This window comes from Pan troglodytes, chromosome 12 (assembly GCF_028858775.2).
Source record: "Pan troglodytes isolate AG18354 chromosome 12, NHGRI_mPanTro3-v2.0_pri, whole genome shotgun sequence".
NCBI classification, from domain to species: domain Eukaryota; kingdom Metazoa; phylum Chordata; class Mammalia; order Primates; family Hominidae; genus Pan; species Pan troglodytes.
The window spans coordinates 57475442-57501565 of NC_072410.2; the positions used below are offsets into that span (position 1 = coordinate 57475442).

The window sequence follows — 26124 nt, forward strand, 5'->3', positions numbered from 1 at the left end:
TCCCAAATGTTTACCTTCTCCTTTTTAATCTACTATATATTTGACAGGCATGATTTTATGCTACCTTTTTGAATCTCTGCGTATTTTTTTTAACTCAAGCCAATTCTGGGGACAAATTCCATGCATAAAAAATTAAAATAGCTATGCCAGGCACGGTGACTCATGCCCGTAATCCCAGCACTTCAGGAGGCTGAGGCGGGCGGACTACCTGAGGTCAGGAGTTTGAGACCAGCCTGACCAATATGGAGAAACCCCATCTCTACTAAAAATACAAAATTAGCCAGGTGTGGTGGCACATGCCTGTAATCCCAACTACTTGGGAGGCTGAGGCAGGAAAATCACTTGAACCCAGGAGGTGGAGGTTGTGGTAAGCCAAGATTGCACTATTGCACTCCGGCCTGGGCAACAAAAGCGAAAATCTGTCTCAAAAAAAAAAAAAAAAAAAAAAAAATTAAAATAGCTTAAAAGAGAGAATATTCTATTTTTTAAAAAATAAGTCTTTAAGCCTTTTTTTACCTTAAATACATATTTAGCAAATAAAAATGTATATAAAATCTTATTTCACAAATTTTAAAAACTGAAAATATTTCAAAGTGTGGTATATAAATAATGTAGTTTTCTGGGGCTTATAACTTATTGAGAAACCAAATTCTCAGACATAAAACATACATAATAAATGTTTGATGAAGTGATTTTTCTAACAGTTAAGCTTAACCTACCTTGAGCGTACAAAGTCAGAACTGCCTGGATGGCTACATATACACCGGAAAACTGGTAAGTTTCAAACATTACCTGTAAATGCAGACAGAAAGAAAAAAACTGGTATTTAGAAAATTACATAATAAATAAATGTTTTCTTCATGGTCACAGAGTGAATTAATCGCCCAAAATAGAATCAAATGGACCTGAAATAGTCTTCCATTTTCATCAGCTCCTCTTATTTCTTATTAAAGTCCTGCTGCCACAGAGCTCCAAATCTGAAGACAGATTTCTAAGTCCCCAAGCATTTCGTAAGCGTGACAAAGCAAAGATTTCTTAGTGTATTAGTTAATGACTAATTAGTGTGAAAGAAAGCTCTCTGTATTGAACAAGACTTTCTTAATTGATGTCCCTTAAGGGAAATTCTTTTTTTTTTTTTTTTTTGAGATGAAGTCTCTGTTGCCCAAGCTGGAGTGCAGTGGCGCAATCTTGGCTCACTGCAACCTCCACCTCCAGGGTTCAACTGATTCTCCTGCCTCAGCCTCCTGAGTAGCTGGGACTACAGGCATGCACCACCATGACTGGCTAATTTTTGTATTTTTAGTACAGACAGGGTTTCACTATGTTGGCCAGGCTAGTCTCGAACTCCTGACCTCATGATCCACCCACCTCGGCCTCCCAAAGTGCTGGGATTACAGGTGTCAGCCACCACATCCAGCCAGGGAAATATCTTTTTTTTTTCTTTTTTTGAGACGGAGTCTTGCTCTGTCGCCCAGGCTGGAGTGCAGTGGTGCCATCTCGGCTCACTGCAACCTCCACCTCCCTGGTTCACGCCATTCTCCTGCCTCAGCCTCCCGAGTAGCTGGGACTACAGGCGTACACCACCACACCCAGCTAATTTTTAGTATTTTTAGTAGAGACAGGGTTTCACCGTGTTAGCCAGGATGGTCTCCATCTCCTGACCTCATGATCTGCCTGCCTCGGCCTCCCAAAGTGCTGGGATTACAGGCGTGAGCCACCGCACCCGGCCGGGAAATATCTTTTAATTCGAAGACAAAATATAGAAATTGCTTTACAGAGCCTCGTACCCCCTCCCTCAATCTGGGCCAAGAGTGTAGCTCTGTCTACCCTGAGCAGCTTAAAAATTAAAAGAAAGAAAGAAAGAAAAAAATAAAAAACCCAGTAAAATGCCACGGCAAAGACAAAAATCAATGGTTAATTCCTGATTGCTGGAAGATACAGAAATGGCTTAGCTGCTGAGCCCAGTCCCTACTTGAATCAAGACTGTAATTACAACCTCCAAATGAACTACCCTGGAAGGAGGAGTTCTTTCCCTTTTGCCCTCACTGGTCACACACATGTTCATTCTCTGTAGCCCAGGTCAGCTGGGAACATCCTGCATGATTTTTTTTTGGTGATCTAGACTGAGCACTCCTTGACAGGTAGGGTTGCCTATCACTCTGAATATCTAAATATTTAGAAATTTTACAATTGACCACAATGAAAATTACACAGAATTTAAATTCTACAACTCTGAAACACATACTCATCAATTAAGCAATTAGATAGTCTGAATAATATTTTATTCCATCATCCTTTATTCCACCTCCACAGGGATGAAAATGGAAGAATGATCATATATATGCACATACCAACGTGAAAGCATGTTAATGAGATTAAGGTAGGACACTATCAGTCATAGACATATTTGTAGTCATAAACAAATAAGAATATTAAAATATAAGCCATAAGAAATCATATGGATTCTTTAAAACCATGATCTTAGATTTTCAAAACACTCAATACAAAAACTGAGTTTTAATACAGCCTTTAAAAATACTAACAACATTTTCTTCTAAACCCTTTCAAATATTTCCATCAACATTTAAACATATTCGTAAACAAAATATGTACATTAAACAGTAACTGGAAAGCTACAGAAGTTATTAAATTTCTACTTCATATATACAAAAATAAAAGACCTTGAAAAATTACTTATTTAAACTATGAGGATCATAGCTCTCTTGCTCTCTCTTTCCTCTGTAACTGCTTATTTCATTATTTCATTAACTTTCTTTTTCTTTTTCTTTTTTCTTTTTTTTTTTTGAGACAGAGTCTCGCTCTGTTGCTCAGGTTGGAGTGCAGTGGGGTGATCTCAGCTCACTGCAACCTCCACCTCCTGGGTTCAAGCAATTCTCCTGCCTCAGCCTCCTGCATAGCTGGGATTATAGGCGTGCACCACTATGCCCAGCTAATTTTGTGTTTTTAGTAGAGACGGAGTTTTGCCATGTTGGCCAGGCTGGTCTCGAATTCCTAGTCTCAAGTGATCCACCCGCCTTGACCTCCCAAAGTGCTGGGAGCCACCTAGCCCGGCCTCAATAACGTTTTCAATCTCCTTCTGCTGGCTCCTCCTATCTCTCTGGTCCTTGCCCTTTTCACCACTGTCCACTCTCTCCTTTGTTGAACTCTATCATTTATAGCCCTACCTTTAAAACAGACCTATAATCTGGTAATTTCTCACTATCTCTACTACTACTACTTCAATCCTAACCATCATTATCTTTTGCTTAAATGACTGAAAAAGTCTCCAACTCTTCTATCTTTGCCTCCTTGTGGGATACTCACAACACAAGAGAAATCTAAATCTGAGCATCTCCCTTTCCTGTAACAGCCCCATATTTCACCCACAGTAAAAGCCCAATTCCCTTTTTTTCTTTTTGAGACTGAGTCTCACCCTGTCGCCCAGGCTGGAATGCAGTGGTGTAATCTCGGCTCACTGCAGCATCTGCCTCCTGGGTTCAAGCGATTCTCCTGCCCCAGCCTCCCAAGTAGCTGGGATTACAGGCACGCACCACTATGCCCAGTTAATTTTTGTATTTTTAGTAGAGATGGCGTTTCACTATGTTGGTCAGGCTGGTCTCGAACTCTTGACCTCGTGATCCGCCCACCTCGGCCTCCCAGAAGTGCTGGGATTACAGGCCTGAACCACCACTTCCAGCCGCCCAATTCCTAATTAGAGCCTACAAGGCACCAATATTACTTATTCGACCTCATCTTCTGTTGCTCTCTCCTCAACCACACTCGCTTCCTTGCTTATTCTTTAATATACCAAGCTTGTTCCTAACTTAAGACCTTTACACTGGCTACTGCCTTTATCTGGAATACCATTCTCCTATATATCCTGGCTAACTCACTTACCCTGTCTGTTTAAACATCACCTTCTCACAACCTATGTACAATTACAACCTCCCACTCCCCGTTAACCTGATTTATTTTGCCTTTAGCATCTACAGCTGATCCATGAATAACAACAAGTTTGAACCACACAGGTCCACTTATACACGATTTTTGTCAATAAATCTTTCCTGCCTCCCCTTGCACCTCTTTTGTCTCTGCCACCCGAGACAGCAAGACCAACCCCTCCTCTTCTTCGTCAGTGTGAAGACAATGACGATGAAGATCTTTATGATGATACACATCCACTTAAGGTATAGTAAATGTATTTTCTCTTATGATTTTTTTTTTTTTTTTGAGACGGAGTCTCGCTCTGTTGCCCAGGCTGGAGTGCAGTGGCGCGATCTCCACTCACTGCAAGCTCCGCCTCAAGGGTTCACGTCATTCTCCTGCCTCAGCCTCCTGAGTAGCTGGGACTACAGGCACCCGCCACCACACCCGGCTAATTTTTTGTATTTTTAGTAGAGACGGAGTTTCACCGTGTTAGCCAGGATGGTCTCGATCTCCTGACCTTGTGATCTGCCCGCCTCCGCCTCCCAAAGTGCTGAGATTACAGGCGTGAGCCGCCGCGCTCGGCCATGATTTTCTTAACAGTATTTCCTCTAGCTTACTTTATTGTTAAGAATATAGTATATAATACATATTATGTTATCAGTAAGGCTTCTGGTCAACAGTAGGCTATTAGAAGTTAAGTATTTTGGGTGGTAGTTAAGTTTGCACGTGAGTAGGGAGGGTTGGTGCCCCTAACCCCTGCATTGCTCATGGGTCAACTGGATCACTCACCTTCTAACAAACCATTTAATTAACTCTGTAACTGCTTATTGTATTAGCCTTTTCAGTCTCCTTCTGCTGGGTCCTCCATAAAAACTTAATTAACTTAATTAACTCACTAAATTAAAAACTTAATTTTTTTGGTCTGTTTTTCCCTGTTAGAATATATACACTCCATGGCAGTAGGATTTTTTGTTTACTGATCTATCCTACTTTCCTACTTAGAATAATGACTAGCATATAGTAGATACTTAATAAGATCTGAAGGCAAACAATTATTTTTATTCTCTTTATCCATAGCAACAGTAAGAAAATTTTTGATTTAACGTAATATCACAGAAATACACATATGCATATCCTGCATAAAAACTCACCTCTACAATCTTCTCTCTGTTTTTGGTTGGGTTCATAGGAGGTTCTGTGAGTAAGATTTTACAGTTTCTGGTATCTATATTAAGTTTCTCTGGTCCAAATGTGTAGTCCCACAGGTGTTTCATGTCATCCCAATTTCGTACTATGCCATTTTCCATAGGGTAGTTAACTTCTAACATTGATCGTAATTCACTTGCCTCATCACCAACCATAAGATCCTAGAAAATTATGTCAAAGCTGTAGATCAAAGTTTTGCATAATATTTAAGAAAACTTGGAATAATTAATTTTAATATTTCTGACACTTGCAAAATAAATCTTTTTATTCCACAAGTTAGAAAATCTTTTCTATCAAGAACAATGTCTTAGAAAGTTTAATCATGGTAATACATTTTTACATACAATGTGGTTTAAATCAATAAATTGACCTTACCTTTAACACAAATGTTTCCAAAAGAAGAGCATTAGCACAAATAAACCCCACATTTTCATATTTTGGAGGGTTTTGTATGAGGTTTCATCTGTTTCTTTTGCTCAATTGTTCAAAAAATAAGGCCTGTGATATGTGAAATAGCACATCAGGGGGAAAAAAACTTGTAGAAAAATGCTCAATGCATGCAGCACATTTCTTTGCACTAAATATCAAAATGATAAATGTAAGTACTATAAAGCATAATGAAAGAAGCAAAAAATAAAATGATTCTTTATTACTCTATAATAATGCATACATACACCAACTAACTTATAAATAGCACAAACTTCTATCTACATATGCCTGAATAAGAATTTAAACTGTTTCTACATATGCCTCACCAAGGTGAATGAGAATTTGTAGAGTTATAAAAAATTAAGATATAGGCAAATAACCCATCCTTTAAAATTGTCTCCTGAGCAACATTTTCAATCTTAAAGTATACTGGAAAACTACACCATCACACATGAAGCATAATACTCACAAGTCTTGTCTCCAATGAGAGCATACTTAAGATGACCCACATTTGAAAGTCATATTTTCTATATATAGTAAGTAAGGATGTCCTAGCATTTAGACTTATTTTTAGAAAACAGCTAGTCAAGATGTTAAATAATACTAATTTCTACATATGTTGATAAATTCAATTAAAAAAACTAGTATCAGAAGTAGATATTTGCTACAATACGTTAAGTTTTAATTATGGAGAGACAAAAAAAAGCAGCAGCAAAATTAACACGAGATTATTTTTTTGAGACTGAGTCTCGCTCTACTGCCCAGGCTAGAGTGCAGTGGCGTGATCTCAGCTCACTACAACCTCCGCCTCCCAGGTTCAAGCGATTCTTCTGCCTCAGCCTCCTGAGTAGCTGGGATTACAGGCACCTGCCACCACGCCTGGCTAATTTTTGTATTTTTAGTAGAGATGGGGTTTCACCATGTTGGCCAAGCTGGTCTCAAACTCCTGACCTCAAGTAATTCACCCATCTCGGCCTCCCAAAGTGTTGGGATTACAGGCATGAGCCACCGCACCTGGCCAACATGAGATGTTTTAAAACAAAGGCTTAAAAATATATGAGTTTTAAATTTTAAAAAAAGAAAAAGAAAATATCAGAGATGAAACCAAGGTGAGGACTCTAACAAAAAACCAAACAGATCTCTGGAAAATCCACTAAAAGCATCAAAAAGTATAACAAAGTTAAAAACAGATGCTAGAAATGTTTAGTAAAAATTTCTGTTGCAATTTCTTATGAAGTTCATTTACCATAACTTACTAACTTATTACTCAAATATCTGAAATATTAAATGTTTACACTCTTTTTTTTTTTTTTTTTGAGATGGGGTCTCACTCTGTCACCCAAGCTGGAGTGCAGTGGTGCCATTATTGCTTACCACAGCCTCAACCTCCCCAGGCTCAGGTGATCCTCCCACCTTAGCCTCCCAAGTAGCTGGGACTACAGGCTACATGCCCAGCTAATTCTTGTATTTTTAGTAGAGACAGGGTTTCACCATGTTGCCCAGGCTGGTCTTGAACTCCTGGGCTCAAGGGATCCGCCCACCTCAGCCTCCCAAAGTGCTAGGATTATAGGCATGAATCACCACACCCAACCGTTTAGATTCTTCTATGAGGAATATGCAAAACTAAAAATCTGTATTTGTGAATTCTAGTTAATAACATGCACATGTTGAAGTATTCAGGGAGAAGTATACTGGTATCTGCAACTTACTTTGAAATCCATCAAAAAACAAGATGCACTGATGAATGAACAGATGAACAGATATGTAATAAATCAGTATGATATATATTAATGTCAGAATCCAGGTGATGGATATACAAGTTTCATTGTAAAATCATTTCAATATTGCTACATTTTCTTAATACTGCTTAATAAAATGTTAGGGGGGAAATCTATACCTGTAATTATATATACCATTTTTGTTACTAACTTTACGTCTTTTTTTTGTGTTGTACAAGATAACAGATTAGATAATTAGATAATATAATCAGTATTATTTCAACCAATTTGAAATAAGTCTGATCTGATTTCAACAGAAATTTACTTTTTATTTAATGTACGAATAGGGGCTTACATTTACATGACCCAATGCCAACTCTAAATAAATGCCTCATGTATCTACTTCTAGGACCACACATACTATAAAGGATTAACTGAAAGAAATGTTTGGAATTGAGTATCCTTACCTTCCTCAGAACAAACAGGACATTTAAAATGGAGTATTAACTTATTTAGGAAGTACAAAGTTTGACTATTCAAGCTATCCAATTAAAAAATTATCATATCGAAAATTTTAATCAAAAAATCCTACTAAGTGTTATATAACTTGCCTTCATCACTCAGAACCAAGTTATAAGTGATCAGATCAGACCTTAGGTTTTAACCACCTGCCCCACCACTGAACATCACCTATCTGAAACAATGAAAAAAATCACAGTAACTGAGATGCTGTTTCAAAGGTATTTATACTTCATGAAAAGTGGGTAGTAGGGATTATATTTGCCAAGAATCATTTTGAACAATGTCACCTCAAATTAGAATACAGAGTAAACTCAAGTTCAAAAGCACAATTAAATCCCTAGAAGAAAATTCCACTGAAAACATTTGTTTTGTTTGTTCAATCAACTAATAGAGGCAGGGTTTTGCTCTGTCACCCAAGCTGGAGTGCAGTGGCCCTGTCATCACCCACTGCAGCCTCAAACTTCTGGGCTCAAGCAATACTCCTGCCTTAACCTCCCAAGTTGCTTGGGAGGCACATATCACTATGCCTGGTTACTTTTTAAAAAACTTTCTATAGAGACAGGGTCTTGCCATGTTGCCCAGGCTGGTCTTGAACTCCTGGGCTCAAGCTATCCTCCCACCTCGTCCTGCCAAAGTGCTGGAATTACAGGCATGAACCACCTCACTCGGTCAAAAACTTCTGTTAAAATAAGCCTACACTGTTCTCTACAAGCGCACTCTTTCCTTTTCTTTTCTTTTTTTTGAGATGGAGTCTCACTCTTGCCCAGGCTGGAATCCAGTGGCGTGATCTCGGCTCACTGCAACCTCTGCCTCCCGGGTTCAAGCGATTCTCCTGCCTCAGCTTCCTGAGTAGCTGGAATTACAGGCACACACCACCACACCTGGCTGATTCTTCTATTTTTAGTAGAGACGGGGCTTCACCATGTTCGTCAGGCTGGTCTTGAACTCGTGACCTCGTGATCCACCCGCCTGGGCCTCCCAAAGTGCTGGGAGTACAGGCACGAGCCACCGTGCCCAGCAAGCACACCCTTTTCTTAATCTCATTAGAATATAAACACAAATGTTATGATCTTTTATTTAGGATAAATTTCCTCTTTTAAATGTTTTTGTTTATTCAAAAGAAAACTTCACAAAGTTACTATTACTAGTTAAAATATATATTAGAAGTGCCTGATTTTTGTCAGAGATTCTTACAAACAATATTAAAAACAAACTTGAAAAGTATCTACTACAGAAGCACTTAGACTATCACAGAAAAATACAATGAAAGAGTTAAATGTCTGAGATAAGACCAGCAAGCTTATAGTTATAAAGAGAAACACACTGTACAATGTTTGGGGGGGAAATCTGTTGTTTATAGAAAAGCTTTACCTTTTTCTTATTTATCCTCAGATAACGTTGTGAAATCTGCTCATCAGTAAGGATGAATTCTCTTTTTCTATCTATGGTTTATTTACATATTAAAATTTTACTCAGTTTATTAAGTACACATATGATACCATACTAGATGCAAATATATATACAGGCTATGACAGTCAATGTTCAATTTAATACTGGTCAATAAAGTGAATTTATTCAAATGTAACAACTTCACTTGAATTTTTTGGATCACACATATCCTATATAAAGCCACTTGGTTTCTAATATTATGCACAACACATTCCATTTTAATTATAACATTCATCTACAAGAAAAACAAGGAAAACAATTCAAAACTATGTTAGTAATTAGTTCTTGTTTGGTCCATTGTACGCAATCAGGAAAGTATAGGACTTAATTAGTTGCTATCAAATTGAAGCAATGAAAAAGGTTAAAAATCAAAGTACTTAAAATAAAAATATGGAAATAACCCCCCCCTCCCCAATACTAAAGGGACACAAAACAACAACTACTGTCCCATCAAGCAAAAGTGGAAAACAAACAGAGCATGTGTGTAACCTCACTTACCATCTTTTTGTTATTCTACTTCAACGGGTCAAGAAAGGTGAAGAGAGAGAAGGTAGAAGTAAGAGTCAGAAAAGGCCTAAATAAAATCCTCACTGAAATGTTTAAACATACAAGCAATAGAGACAATTAGGTTGAGGTCAGATGCAGTACTACTATATTTAATGGAGTTAATAATTAGGGCCAAATTAACATGGACAGTTATTCCTGAATGCAAATTAACTCATTAAACGATTTAAATTTCCATTTTTCAGTCTACCACATTTTAGCTAACAAGACACAAAAAGTATAAGTCAAAATACTAAGCACAGGAATTCCAAAAAGTAAGCTTCTTTAATTCATTACTGAACTTAAGAACTTTAATTAAGAAAAATAAATGATAACAGCAAAGGTCTAGCTGAGTAGGCAGAGTGTTAGATAGCTCAGGGTTGTTTTTCCAAGCTCTAGTGTTCAAGTTAAATTTATTTGACACAGGTATCTTTTGCTGTTTTCTACTCGAAGAACAATTTAACTTGATAGGCTTACAAGATTGCACAGAGTGAACAGAATTGAGCCAATAGAATACAGAATGACAAACCATACAAGCAAATGCTGCTAGGGAATTCCTTGGCAAAAATGTTTTATTAGCATACTGACAAATTTGATTTCTATCACTTGGCCTTAAAAACGAAGAAAGTGGGCATGAAGAGATGTGTAGTTATTTGTGCCTATGTTGGAAAATAAATTTATGGCTATACATGACATTTCTTCATACCTCAAAAATTTTATTGTCCAGTATATAAAAAAGCCATTCTTTAAAAACCTGACACTGAATAAAAAGTATAGCCTTCAACTTCATTAAACAGTTTATCCTTATCACTATTATTAGCTAATTTCCAGTCAAAGTTCATTTAAGATAGAATTCATTCAGAATGAAAGGAGTTCACAATAAGCAAGTAAGGAATCCCACAAATATTCCAAAAGCTCCTTAAAAAGGAAAAACTTACACTGAGTGTCCCATTTTATTTTTTTTGTTAACAGGAGAGGCCAGAAAAATTCGCTACTTTAACTCTGAAAAAAAAAAAAACTAACACAGAACCCAAGTTTCAGCTTGTATTTTTATTCATTGTGTAACTCAACTCTCTATCCCAAAAGCAGAAGGCTACATAGCAAATCTCTACCACCTATTACCACCTTCCTACATAAAACAAATGTCCCAAAGAGATACGCCCTAACGCATATTTCAAATGACTCATAACCTTACACTGAAGGCTTGCTAAAGACTATCCAGATAGGACAAACAATGCTAGCGTGTTCACAAATAATTCACTAAAAAAGACCCTAAATTCTACAGCATTCTGTATAACTTGATCCCTCAGTCACCTGAAGAACTTAAAGCCAACTGGTGACTACTGTCCTCTCACTGTTCTCTTTCTTGTCAAATATTGTAACTCCTACTTGATTTCTGATCCCTTTAATATGGGAGAAAAATCGATCGTCTTTTCATGTAGTCTTTCATCTTAAATACAGCGAGTAGGCAATGAAAACTTTCCTTCCTCTTTATGGTAAGATACATAATGCAAGGCCAAATAAAGGCTTGAATGGCTTCCTTCTGCACATTATGGAAATAAGTTATATTAATGAAAAGAGGAATCAATGAGATTTACACCCTGTGTTTTCCTAAATGGCTATGTAAAAAAGTAGAGGGATCAGGCCATAAAAACATGAAAAGAAAAAGTCTAAGGTGCCAAAGAGACACTCACATACAATGACAAATATATGGAATTGAAAGACATAAAAATACCAGGCCGATTTCTTTTAAAAATTATATTATGTAATAGGACTTAAGTCACTAACACAGCGTTTCACATTAATGTAATAAACTTAAGTATTTTACTCCAAAGAGTAATGGCATCAAGCCATACATAAACAAAATCAGATGAAATTAACTTCAATTTTTGTGCCCCTGTTCAGGTGTTGATATAAATTAAAAATATGAGAACTTCTGCCCTCCCCTTTGCTTTTCATGGCAACATATTTTAAAACTACTTAAAAGAACTGTTAAACTACTTTTATAAGAACACCTCACATGTCTTGATTATCATTTATCAATAAATAAAATATTACCTTGATTTCAATGTTTCCCACTTTGGTGGTTGATCTGATAATAGGTCTTCCAACCAAAGCTGGGAAGATGTGTTCTGGAAAGTTAGAGCCTGCATATCCACACTTCACAAACTGGAATGAAACAGTAAAATAAAAGTGGGTTAGCATCAGGATATTTACTATATTTTAAGACAGCATCTGAAAAATATCACTTTGCATTTATATAACATTTTAAACTTTTGGTGCTTTCAGTCCACCCGAAGTAGCCACTCAATCTATCGCAACATCTCCTTTTTACTTCTTTCATGGCATTGTCTACTTCCAGGGTTCATGTTTATTTACTGCTAAATTAGTGCCTAAGTTCCCTCACTAGAGCAAAAGCCTCATAAGAGCAGGGAGCTAAGCTGAGCAGTTCGTGCTGGAATCCAATACCTAACAGAGCTCCTGGCACACAGTGCTCACTCCAGAAGTATCTGTGGGATGGACAAATTCGCTGAACAAATGCTAAGGTTTTTTTTGTTTTTGTTTTGAGACGGAGTTTCACTCTTTTTGCCCAGGCAGAAGTGCAGTGGCACAATCTCGGCTCACTGCAACCTCCGCCTCCTGGGTTCAAGTGATTCTCCTGCCTCAGCCTCCCAAGTAGCTGGGATTACAGGCATGCGCCACTAAGCCCAGCTAATTTTGTATTTTTAGTAGAGACGGGGTTTCTCCATGTTGGTCAGGCTGGTCTCAAACTCCCGACCTCAGGTGATCCGCCTGCCTCAGCGTCCCAAAGTGCTGGGATTACAGGCGTGAGCCACCATGCCCGGCAAAATGCTAAGTATTTTTAGAAAGAGAAATGTGAGAAAATGAACAGAACTAAAGCTTCAATTCTAAAGCAGACTTTCATTCATTTTGGGCAAATCGCTTAGAGAATGTCATTTTCCAAAATGGGAAAACCAAGTGTCATTTAAACTAATATCACCGTATTATGAAAAGAAACATTTATTAGGCATTTTGGGCTATTTATTTCTTTGAGACAGAGTTTCACTCTTGTCGCCCAGGCTGGAGTGCAGTGGCGTGATCTCAGCTCACTGCAACCTCTGCCTCCCAGGTCCAAGCAATTCTCCTGCCTTAGCCTCCCAAGTAGCTGGGATTACAGGCACCCACCACCATGCCCAGCTAATTTTTGCATTTTTAGTAGAGACAGGGTTTCACCATGTTGGCCATGCTGGTTTCGAACTCCTGACCTCAGCTGATCTGCCCACCTCGGCCTCCCAAAGTGCTGGGATTGCAGGCGTTGAGTCACCGCGCCTGGCTAGCTATTTACTTTTTTTTTTTTTTTTTTTTTAGACAGAGTCTCGCTCTGTCGCCCAGGGTGGAGTGCAGTTGCGCCATCCCGGCTCACTGCAAGCTCCACCTCCCAGGTTCACGCCATTCTCCTGCCTCAGCATCCCGAGTAGCTGAGACTACAGGCGCCCACCACCATACCCAGCTAATTTTTTGTATTTTTAGTAGAGACGGGGTTTCACCGTGTTAGCCAGGATGGTCTCGATCTCCTGACCTCGTGATCTGCCCGCCTCAGCCTCCCAAAGTGCTGGGATTACAGGCGTGAGCCACCGCGCCTGGCCCTATTTACATTTTTACATTTAGATAAATATATTTAGTAATACCAGGTAACATAATTTCATTCTCTGTGTACTGCTCTGAGAACATATCATTGTGATAAAACTTCCATTTTATACATAAGAAGCTGATATTCTACAGGATTTAACTACAGTAAAACTTGAGAGAATCAAGAGCTTTTAATACTTTTTTAATTTAAAAAATATTTAAAATTTAGAGTTGGGGTCTTGTATGTTGCCTAGGCTGGAGTGCAGTGGCACAACTGCAGCTCACTGTGGCCTCTAACTGCTGGGCTCAAGTGATGCTCCCACCTCAGCCTCCCAAGTAGCTGGGACTACAGGTATGTGCCACCAGGCCCAAATAAGTTTTTATTTTCATTATTATTTTTTGAGACAGAGTCTCACTCTGTCGCCCAGGCTGGAGTGCAGTGGCTCCATCTCAGATCATTGCAAGCTTGGCCTCCACCGCCCCCGCCCACGGGTTCAAGTGATTCTCGTGCCTCAGCCTTCTGAGTAGCTGGGACTACAGGTGTACCGCACCACGCCCAGGTAATTCTTTTTATTTTTAGTAGAGACAGGGTTTCACCATGTTGTCCTCAAACTCCTGACCTCAAGTGGTCCACCTGCCTCGGCCTCCCAAAGTGCTGGGATTACAGGAGTGAGCCACCACGCCTAGCGTAAGTTTTAAAATTTTTTGTAGAGATGGGGTCTCACTATGTTGCACGGGCTGGTCTGGAACTCCTGGCCTCCAGTGATCCTCCTGTCTCAGCCTCCTGAGTTGCTGGGATTACAGACATGAGCCACTGTGCCCAGCAGTTACAAATTCTTGTATAGTCTGTTTACGCTGGGCCCAGTGGCTCACACCTGTAATTCCAGCACTTTGGGAGGCTTAGGCAGGTAGATCACTTGAGCCCAGAAGCTCGAGACCAGTATGGGCAACATGGCAAGATTCCTCCCCAGAAAAAAATTACAAAAAATTTAAAAATTGGCCAGGCATTGTGGCATGTGCTATAGTCCCAGCTATTCCGGAGACTGAGGTGGGAGGATCACTTGAGCCTGGGAGGTTAAGGCTGCCGTGATCATGTGAGACCCTGTCTCAAAAAACATACAAAAAATAAATAATACATAGTCTAGTAAGAGCAGACATTGCAAGGAAAGGGCAATTAAAAATTTCAGGGTGGGAGGAGGAAGCTATATAAGAAAGGAAATGTAATCATAGTCTGCACCCTCTTTAACAAGCATTTATTTAATGTTAGCTACACCGTGTTTACTGATGAATTCCAACTGCCTAGAACAGCGTCTGGCACATAATAGGTACACAGTAAATGATCAATAAATATTAAAAGTTTTGCTGTTGACTTAACAGTATGATACCATGATTGTTTTAAAATATATTTAATATTCAGAAAAAGTCTGTTTTTCTATGGCTCCAGGCACCACACATTCTTAGAATTAAGGATGAAAAATAGTACCTGAATGTGATACATGACAGTAATAAAACAAAGGTAGACAGAAAAGAGCAATGTACCTCTTGATAGAAAGCTACTATGCACACCACTTGAATCACATGAGGCCAGAAGTTTGAGATCAGCCTGACCAACATGATGGAAATCCATCTCTACTAAAACTAACAAAAATTAGCCAGGTATGGTGGTGCATGCCTGTAATCCCAGTTACTTGGGAGGCTGAGGTATGAGAATCACTTGAACCTGGGAGGCGGAGGTTGCAGTGAGCTGAGATCACGCCACTGCACTCCAGCCTGGGCAACAGAATGAGACCTGTCTCAAAACAAACAAACAAACAAAAAAACCCCAAAAAAACAAAAAACCAACAACAAAAGAAAGCTACTATCTACAAGAAACTCTTTTGTTTAATGCGGTAAAACTTAGCAAGATCTTATGTAGCTCTCCAAAACATAAAAATTTGCTATTTTCAAAGATCTCTACAGCAGCCCTGTTGGAGATGACGCTGATGAACCACATTTAATTATAAATAGCCTAGGACATTCTGCCATCCAGAATTTCACTTGTCTTTTTTTTTTTTTTTTTTTTTGAGATGGAGTCTCGCTCTGTCACCCAGGCTGGAGTGCAGTGACGTCATCTCGCAGCTCACTGCAACCTCTGCCTCCTAGGTTCCAGCAATTCTGCCTCAGCCTCCCAAGTAGCTGGGACTACAGGCGCCTGCCACCACGCCCAGCTAATTTTTGTATTTTTAGTAGAGACGGGGTTTCACCATGTTGGCCAGGCTGGTCTCTAACTCCTGACCTCATGTAATCCACCAGCCTGGGGTTTACAGGCATAAGCCACCGCACCCGGCCCCACTTAGTCTTTTAAAAACAGAGTTTTTTCAAATATGTTAGAGTCATGACAATCAGATTAAAGCTTTTATGAAAAATTTGTCTGAAATGAGGAAAGTTCACACTCCCAATGCCACCTCAATTCCTATCCTTTCACCTCATGTTTACATTTTATTAATAGAAACTACATAAAACATATTATTCAGATGTCTTCTTACAAGCCCACAAAACCTAGTCTTAGTTTATATTGAGCCACCAAGGTAAGGGCATTTTTCAGGTACAGCTATCCATTTCTAAAAGTATAATACAATTCTTTTGGATTATTTTATTTTATTTTATTTTATTGAGACTGAGTCTCACTCGGTCGTCCAGGCTGGAGTGCAGTGGCGTGATCTCGGCTCATTGCAACCTCTGCCTCCTGGGTTCAAGCAATTCTCCTGCCTCAGCCTCCTGAGTAGCTGGGATTACAGGCGCTCGCCACTGCACCTGGCTAATTTTTGTATTTTTAGTAGAGAAGGGGTTTCACCAAGTTGGTCAGGATGGTCTCAATCTCCTGACCTCGTGATCTGCTCGCCTCAGCCTCCCAAAGTGCTGGGATTACAGGCGTGAGCCACGGCACCCAGCCTGGATTACTTTTTAAGGCAGAAGTTAGCATGATATGATAGCATATGCAATAGATAACCCACTTGCTCACAGCTATTTCCCCTTGGCAGTGGTTGATAGTGATGAACTGGAATACACTTCCCACCCTTAAAATGAACAGAATTCAGGAGTAGTAGTTCATTTTTTCTCAATGTCTTCTTAAATAATGTGACCTAAGACATGGAGGAAAAATTACCTGAGAGGAAAAGAATAACATCTAGTAGTTTTTAGTATTTTCAAACTAAAACATACACACACACACGTGCACACACACACACACACCTCTCACACACTCTTCTCTCCCAAATCACAAACTCTCTTTTAAGTCAAAATCCAGTTTACTTGATACAAACTTAAATGATATGGAAGAGAATCTGTTCTCATCATTATCCCTATTGTTCCCACATTTCTGTATAACATCTGTCATGATCACCAGCCTAATGTCAGTCATAATTTACACAAATATCTCAAATATGGGAATTAAATACTATTTTGATATTAAATTATTATGCCTACCTCCAAGTAATAAACAGATATAGTCAAAAGTATCCATTTATCAGGATGAAAATGCTCACTTATATGCATATAAATTATCTCAAAAAAATTATAGAATGAATGAATGAAAAGAGAATCTACCAGTTTGTAAGGTTCATTTTTGGCATGCTGAACGCAAATAAATAAGTTTACTAAGTGAGAAATCGTAAGAGAAGCTGGAGGTGGCAGGAGGAGCCTGGGATGGAGCATAGGTCTAATCCTAGTGCAGGGAAGAGGCTGCTAAGGTTGACACGTCTCCCCTCTCCTTCAGAGCTACACACACCGGACATACAACATGGCAAAGTGGCAAATAATCACATCACTCAAAGTCTTCCAATTATAATCGTTCAGATGGGTAGTTCGTATCTTAACATTCTTATATTTTAAGCAACAAACATTTCCCAAGTTAGAAGACAAAAACTGAAATCCCTGAAACTATAAAAACTGTAAACCTACTATTACTGCCTAACAAAAAAAAAGACTTTTCATTCAAATTAAAGATTATCAATCACTTATTAATAAAACTATTCTGCTTGAGCAGTAGTTTATTGGAAGCAGATGTTGCCATAGAACTCAGCACCAGTTTTCATACAGGGTATATATTCATCCATCAAGATAGCAAAAATTGCACTATTTCACATTACTTCAAAAGTGAAAACATTAACAGTTATAATAACAAGAACTAAAATAATTGGCTGGGAATGGTGGCTCACACCTGTAATCTTGGCACTGTAGGAAGCCAAAGTGGGTGGATTGCTTGGGCCCAGGAGTTCGAGACCAGCCTGAAGCTACAGAGCAAAACCCCATTTCTACAAAAAATACAAAAATTAGCCAGGCGTGGTGACACACACCTGTAGCCCCAGAAACTCGGGAGGCTGAGGTAGGAGGATCACCTGAGCCCAGGGAGGTTGAGGCTACGTTGAGCCTTGAGCCATGATTGTACCACTGCACTCCAGCCTAGGCGACAGAGTGAGACCCTGTCAGGAAAAAAAAAGGCTGAGTGTGGGGACTCACACCTGTAATCCCAGCACTTTAGGAGGCCAAGGCAGGGGGATCATTTGAGGTCAGGAGTTCGAAACCAGCCTGGCCAATATGGTGAAACCCCATCTCTACTAAAACTACAAAATTGGCTGGGCGTGGTGGTGCATGCCTGTACTCCCAGCTACTTGAGAGGCTGGGGCAGAAGAATCACTTGAACCTGGGAGGCGGAGGTTGCAGTGAGCCGAGATTACATGAATACACTCCAGCCTGGGAGACAGAGTGAGACTCTGTCTCAAAAACAATAATAAAATAAAATAATTTTTTAAAAAAATTATACTGGCTACTCTGGGCACACTGCCTATGGGGTAGTCCTGCTCTGCAAGAAGCAGTAAAGAAAAAATAAAAATTATAATTTTTAAATTATATTATTTTTTGTAGAGACCGGGGTCTCACTGTTGCTCAGGATGGTCTTGAACTCCCAGCCTCAAGCAATCCTCCCACCTTTACCTCCCAAAGTGCTGGGATTATAGGCATCAGCCACTGTGCCTGGCCCCAATTTTTCAATAATATAAAACTGACAATCTGATTACTTCTGCAAATAGTAATAATAATCGGTATTAAAAAAAAATCTAGACTGGGCGCAGTGCTCACGCCTATAATCCCAGCACTTTGGGAGGCTGAGGCAGGCAGATCACCTGACGTCAGGAGTTGGAGACCAGCCTGACGAACATGGAGAAACCACATCTCTACTAAAAATACAAAAATTAGCCTGGCATGGTGGTGCACACCTGTGATCCCAGCTACTGGGGAGGTTGAGGCAGAAGAATTGCTTGAACCCGGGAGATGGAGGCTGCAGTAAGCCAAAATCATGCCACTGCACTCTGGCCTGGGCAACGGAGCAAGACTCTGTCTAAAAAAAAAAAAAAAAAAAAAAAAAAACTAAACCATGATGTGATAAAATACAAAGAAAACATTCCTTTCTAAACTATCATTTGGTATCATTGGTATCATCTTAATCCTTGAAATTCCTCCCCCATGTCAATCATTTTAAGACTTGGTGACTTCGTTCTTTCATTGTGTGCAGTAAGGCTGTGTTTAAGAAATAGATTTTACCATATATAGTTTCCTCTTCACAGCAGTGTGGTTTAAACTAGTTCCCTTACTTCCCACTGAGTCATCAAATGGTAAGAATATGAACGGTATAATGTTCTTTCAAGCAAAAATGAAAAATTCTATCTACATCTGCTCTAAAAGTACATTTTTTTTCTCTTCAAAAAAATAATAACCTGGGATTTATAAAGCCCCATTTGGGCTTATTTAATATTTATTTTCCCCTTACTAATTTTATCTCATGGTACTGATGTTATTTAGTAAGTTAACTGCACAGTGACTCTTCTGATCTTAGGCCACCAAAATATTTATTCTACTTATACCAAAGCATTTTGCAAGATGAAACCAAATTTGGTTTTGGTTTGTTTCTGTTTCAAACACTCCTAAATTCAACATATAAAGTAGCATAAGCGCGATAAAGCAGGCCACAATCAACTACAAATGTCAATTACATAAATGCAAATGCAATTATTCTAGCACTATAAGCTTCTCTGTACGACTGGACCTTATTAAGCACTGTGCCAGCAACATAGCACGCACTGGAGAAACCTTCATTTTGTTGGTGATCTAACTCAATGCTGATGAAATCACCCTAGTCTGGTAACACGACACATAACACCAGGGGCCTGGGCCTAGCTCGTGAAGAGGACCTAAACCTAGAGTTTCACAGACCTCCAGATTTTCACCTATCTGGGCCACTTTAAGTGGCTTGATTTCAGAAGGAGGTTTGAATGGTTAAAATCCACATAAATTATTGGATCAAATGAGTTTTCCTCCTCTGGGCAACCCTACTGAGACACTGGTCAAGCTGGGAGATAGAAAATCAAGCGGGACCAACATTGGGCATCTGATCGTAAGAACAAACTTGTTTCCAGGCAAGCTTGTCCAACCCATGGCCCACGGGCTGCATGAGGCCCAACACAAATTCATAAACTTTCTTAAAACATTACGAAATTTTTTTGGTGATTTTTTTAGTTCATCAGCTATCGTTAGTGTATTTCATGTGTGGCCCAAGACAATTCCTCTTCCAATGTGGCCCAGGGAAGCCAAAAGACTGGACACTCCTGTCCTAGAATATTTAATTTGGGTCTGCCAGAGAGGTTAAAAGAATCGTAACTTTTAAAAAAGCCTGTAATTTTATTTTTATTTTTACTAGATATGGGGTCTTGTTATACTAACCCAGGCTAGTCTCAAACTCTTGGCCTCAAGAAATCCTCTCACCTCGGCCTCGCAAAATGCTGGAAATACAGGCATGAGGAACCACACCCAGCCAGCCTACAATTTTAAAACCTAAGGCATGTAAGGAGCAAATGAAAACACCTTAGGATAACAACTATTTCCATAAATTTGCAAAATTACATCTGAATATCTTCTTTAATATTTAATTATAAAGGAATCATTATAACTTCAGGTATCTAAATAAAATCAAGATGATTATTCATGTCTACAAATGGTAAGAAACAGAATACACAATCTAAGCGGTTCCTAGTCCTCTACATACTCAGAACTATTACAGCATTCCTGTTATATGATTCATGTATTTTAACAGCACTGTTTCTTCATCTGAAACCAATCATGTCCATAGAAAATCTGCATAAAATTTTAAAATAACTAGAAGCATAAGAACAGATAAATTTTATTTCAATTAATTACACTCACTTTTTTCATTTATGACAGGAATTGATCACTTGTCTTAAGGAAAAGAATCTTAAAAATATGGATTAGACACAAGACTAATCAATAACATACTACAATCAGCTTTTTTTTTTTTTTTGGTGACAGTCTCACTCTGTCGCCCAGGCTGGAGTGCAGTGGTGTGATCTTGGCTCACTGCAACCTCTGCCTCCCAGGTACAAGCAATTCTCCTGCCTCAGCCTCCCAAGTAGCTGGGATTTCAGGCATCAGCCACCACGCCCAGCTAATTTTTGTATTTTTAGTAGACACGGGGTTTCACCATGATGGCCATGCTGGTCTCAAACTCCTGACCTCAGGTGAACCTCCTACCTCGGCCTCCCAAAGTGCTGGGATTGTGAGCCACAACGCGCGGCCTAAAATCAGCTTTCTAATGTTAGCTAACTAATGGAATAGTAACATAACATTAGCTTCTGACAGCAGGGTGCAGTGGCTCAAGCCTGTAATCCTAGCACTTTAGGAGGCCGCAGTGGGCAGATCTTTTAACCCCAGGAGTTCAAGACCAGCCTGGGTAACATAGGGAGACCCAGTCTCTACAAAAATAAAAAAATTAACTGGGTGTGGTGGCACAAGCCTGTAGTCCCAGCTACTCGGGAGGCTGAAGCAGGAGAACCGCTTGAGCCCAGGAGGCAGAGGTTGCAGAGAGCCGAGATCACGCCATTGCTCTCCAGCCTGGGCAACAGAGCTAGATCCTGTGTCCAAAAAAAAAATCAGCTTCGGTTAACATTCCCATTCTAATTTAATATTTAAAAACTCATCTATACTACAAATACAGGGCTCATTACCTTGAACCCCTAAAAGAATTCATTAAAATATAACTGGCTTGACTTTCTAAAAAGAGTATCTGACACAATCACAAAACAAAAAATTTTAAATTCAATTTTTAAAGTTTTTTATTTATTTAGAGGCCAATTTGAAACTATAGTGGAAATCAGGCTAATACTTTTTTAAAAAGCACATTTAACTGAATTTTAGCCGCACATGTAACATGCGTTTATGGTTAATTTAGTTTAAATATAGTTTAATAATACTTGCTTTGTTCAAATAAAGAACATTTTTCCAATAATTCAGAAAGGTCATGAAGTCCTCTCCATCTTCCCTCACTCCCTTATCCTCTGTCTCATAGGTAACCATTATGAACATTTCTTATGTATCCCTCCAAAACTTTCATATGCAGATACAAGTTTGTGGACATACATCTTTAATAAGGAACACACACTTAAACTGAATCATTCTAAAACCTTTTTCAACTTAAAATCTTAGACGTTTCCATAGCAGTGGGTCTGCCTTTTAAAAAATATTACATTCTTAAAAACCGTCACATTAATATGTTTTGTTTTTCTTTCTTTTTTTTTTTTTTTTGAGACGGAGTCTTGCTCTGTCGCCCAGGCTGGAGTGGTGCGATCTCGGCTCACTGCAACCTCCGCCTACCGGGTTCAAGCGATTCTCCTGCCTCAGCCTACCGAGTAGCTGGGATTACAGACGCCCACCACCATGCCCGGCTAATTTTTGTATTTTTAGTAGAGACGGGGTTTCACTATGTTGGCCAGCCTGGTCTCGAACTCCTGACTTCAGGTGATCTGCCCGCCTAGACCTCCCAAAGTGCTGGGATTACAGGCATGAGCCACCGCGCCTGGCCTCATTGTACGTTAACACTCTTTTTACTCTAGTCCATTTTTAACACAGTTCAGATGAAGCTACCATAATTATTGCTTGTAAAATTGTGTAACAAATCTAATCAAGGGCAGTATTATGGCAGTAAATACCAGCTCTTTTCCCCCTCAACAATTCAGATTCCAAAGTGTTTTGTTCAAGTAAAATGTACTTTAATTCATACATCATATTTATGGGAGGGAGGGGAGAAAAGTCACAAAATGTTGCAACATCAAAATGGTTAGAAATCACTATAGAAGTCATCCAGAATAAATAATATTTCCATCTTCTAATTTGCTGACTTTGCTACCCAAAATACATTTTTTTTTAATCTGGCAAGAGGGAGGTCTGAATGAAACAATTTTTTTTTTTTATAATTGAGACGGAGTTTCACTCTTGTCGCCCAGGCTGGAGTGCAGTGGCGCAATCTTGGCTCACTGCAACCTCCGCTTCCTGGCTTCAAGCGATTCTCCTGCCTCAGCCTCCCAAGTAGCTGGGATTACAGGCAAGCACCACCACGGCAGGCTAATTTTTGTATTTTTAGTAGAGACCGGGGTTTCACCACGTTGGCTGGGCTGGTCTCGAACTCCTAACCTCTGGTGATCTGCCCGCCTGGGCCTCCCAAAGTGCTGGGATTACAGAAACAATTTTCAAATAGTTTCTAAATCAGTGCTTTAGTCAGATTTTACAATTTTTGAATCTTAAAAGCTAACATTACCTGTATACTGAAACGAAGGGGAAAAAAGGGGTTGGGGGTGGGATAATCAACACTAACTTCCCCTAAGGCTAGTGGAATTAACACTTGAGTCTTGCGGCATCCTAGGTCACCCAAAACCACTCAATGGAACATGCTGGTCTCCGTGGGCCTGCTCCTGGGCCAAATACTAGTATGTAAAACAAAAAGTGAACGATGCGCTGCCGATCTGGACCCCTTCCCTCGAAAAAACTAATAAAAAGCCCAACAAACACAGCGAAAGGGCTGAGGTCCACACTCCATGACAGCACTTCCCTTTTTTTTTTTTTTTTTTTTTTAAAGTAAACCTGCTTCCTGCTTCTCGTTTGGTGTATCTTCAACTATACAGGAAGAGGAAGGCCTCTAGGTCTTTCTCCTTTTTACAAACCGGTGGCCCTGGGGAAAAGAGCCCTTCTCGGAACACACAAACCGAGCCTTTTACCCCTCCGTCCGCTTTAGCCCAATTGCCCCCGCATAAGCGCGGAGCAGTTCCCTGCCGGGCGGTCAGTAGGCTCCGTGTCCAGTGCCGGTCTCGCCCGCCGCCCCGACCCGGAAGGGTGAGGGGGTGGCAGGCTAAATGTGTGGCAGGCTCAAGGGAGACCAGAGAACGGCCGGCTCGCTCCCACGCCCGCGGAGGTGGGAGGCACCGCCCCGCGCCCCTTCGCCCCGAGGGCCCGGAGGTGCAGCCCTGGGGGCCGAGGGCCCGTGCGCCAGCTGCTCGTCCCCGCCGGCGTCTGTGGCCGCCAAGGCCTCCTCGCGCGGCCCTTACCCCGGTGCCGTTGTCGCACACCACCACCTTCCTGCCCTGGCTGTCCATCGTCCGCCCAGGGAAGAGCCGCTGCAGCCGCACAACCTACAGCCACCGCCGCCCGGACGTTTTCTTTTCTTCCTCCTGCGTCTTCCCGGCCCCTCCTTCGGCCCAACTTTTTTCCCCCGACCGGAAGCTGCCGCCAGGCTCCGCCCGTCATTTAGCTGAATGCCTGCACGAAAAGGGTGGGACGGGCAGGCAGCGCGACTGGCAGCGGTGAGCTCCAATAAAAGATGGAGGAGCGTCGAGGCCCCTCCCGCAGCTCCGCTTCCGGCTCGGCTGTCACGGTCGCTGCCCACCCGGGTTCTTCGCCGCTTCTAGTTCCGGGCGCTTTGCCGGGCCTTAATGGCGGCCAACATCGCCGGTGCTGCGGCTTTCTCCCTAAAGTGTCACAGGAGCTAAGGGCGCCGCTTAACGAACTGCAGAAGACGCAGGCAGGTGAAGGACACCGGTTCTGCTGCGGCAGTGGAATGTGGCGGAGAAGCTGGCGGGTAGGGCGGGGAGCAAGCCTGGAGGTCCTGGCGGACCCCACCATTCGACAGGGCTTGGTGTGTTATTGCTTCTAGGCCTTTTCAGCGGACAGAACTGGGATGGATACACACATGCTTATTTGAAATCATGCGTTTGTTCCATACTCCAATGTCAGCCCACCCGTTCTTTGCCCAAGTTGCTCTATGGTCAAGTGAGCGAGAGCAGGTGCCTGCATTTCCAGCCTCGTGGCTCACCGCCTCCTTCTTCCAGTAGTCCCATGTTGCTTCACACCTCTTAAGTACATGTACTTCTGTGAACCCAGAGCCTTGGCTTTGAAATCAGACAACCCCAGTTTCAAACGTGGCGCTGCCACTCACGAGTTTTGTGATTTTGGCATACCCCTGTCTGCATGGGGATAATAACTTCTATCTCCATAGGTGTGGTGAGGATAAAAGTCTATGCATAGAGGAAATGTTCATTCAGTGGTAGCTATTTCTAATTCTGTTCTTCTGGACCTATGATTCTATCTACGATGCCTCATTTTTTTTCCTTTTTAATCAATTGGCAAACTTGTGCTCTGAGACCCAGCTTGTTACATCTCTGATGACAGCTGATATCCTCAGGATATTCCGTACTTCCTTTCTCCCTATTACTTTACTATGAATATATGAATAACATTGTGCTTATTGCATGCAACAAATATTTATTAGATGAATGACATTAAAATTCACCTTTAAAATGCCATTCTTTATGAGAGGTGAGAAATAGAACTTTTCCTTCGACATGGCTGTACATGTTCAACAACTAGAATAAAACAGTCATCATGAACCCTCAATCCAGTATTCTTTTTATAATATAGCTGCCTGTCAGTTTTCACTGTTCTTTTATTAGACCAGTGATTTTCAAACCTTTTTAAAGGCATACAGTGCTTTATTCAAATTTAATCTTATATGGAACCCTCAACACATAAATATTAAGATAAAAATAAAGCTGCCATTGTTGCAATTAGAAGTTTGAGGGGTTAGAATAGGTAGGAAGTCTCGGAGGAACATTTCTTCGTTTTACCTGCTTTAACAGTCAGAGAAGTACCTCAGCCAGCAGAAAAACTTATTTGTTCATGAATTCCTTGAGTATAGAGTCCGTATCTTATTTTTGTGGCCTCCAATGCTAGTGCTGTGCAGTTTTCTTGAAAGTGCATTTTATTGGTCTCAGCAAATTGAACTCAAGCATTTCTGTGTTCTTTTACTTTTCCTCTTTGTGGAATTAAGGGGATTGCTAATTTGTATTTTTAAAGAAAGAGCATTATTCCGGGCGCGGTGGCTCACGCCTGTAATCCCAGCACTTGGGGAGGCCAAGGAGGGCAAATCATCTGAGATCAGGAGTTCAAGACAAGGCTGGCCAACATGGCAAAACCCCGTCTCTACTAAAAATACAAAAATTAGCTGGGCGTGTTGGCACGCGCCTGTAATCCCAGCCGCTCAGGAAGCTGAGGCAGGAGAATCGCTTGAACCCGGGAAGCAGAGGTTGCAGTGACAGAGATCGTGCCACTGCACTCCAGCCTGGTGAGAGCAAGACTCCATCTCAAAAAAAAAAAAAAAAAAATTGGCAAGTTTGGCCCTAAAATTTATATGAAATGAAAAGGAACCAGAATAAAAGGATTTTGAAACAGAAAAAGATGGAGAACTTCCACTACCTGAATTCAAAACTTATTATAAAGCTACAGTAATGAAGACTGTAATACTGGCATAGAGGCAGATATATCGATCAAT

At 40.5% G+C, this 26124-nt stretch overlaps 1 protein-coding gene across 2 annotated transcripts in view; it reads right to left on the reverse strand.

Moving 5' to 3' along the window:
* ACTR2 (actin related protein 2) overlaps window positions 1–25182 on the reverse strand; it is a 44632-nt gene extending 19450 nt beyond the window's left edge. The window contains exons 1-5 of one of the 2 annotated variants that reach the window (XM_016948643.4): window positions 23846–25182; window positions 11853–11963; window positions 9750–9764; window positions 5079–5294; window positions 720–792 (exon numbers count right to left, since the gene is read on the reverse strand). In XM_016948643.4, coding sequence (XP_016804132.1) covers window positions 720–792; window positions 5079–5294; window positions 9750–9764; window positions 11853–11963; window positions 23846–23893 — 463 coding nt within the window. In that variant the 5' untranslated portion in view covers window positions 23894–25182. The remainder of the gene's footprint in view (window positions 1–719; window positions 793–5078; window positions 5295–9749; window positions 9765–11852; window positions 11964–23845) is intronic. The other variant, XM_016948644.4, reaches the window with a different exon arrangement.
* Window positions 25183–26124: the final 942 nt, after the last annotated feature.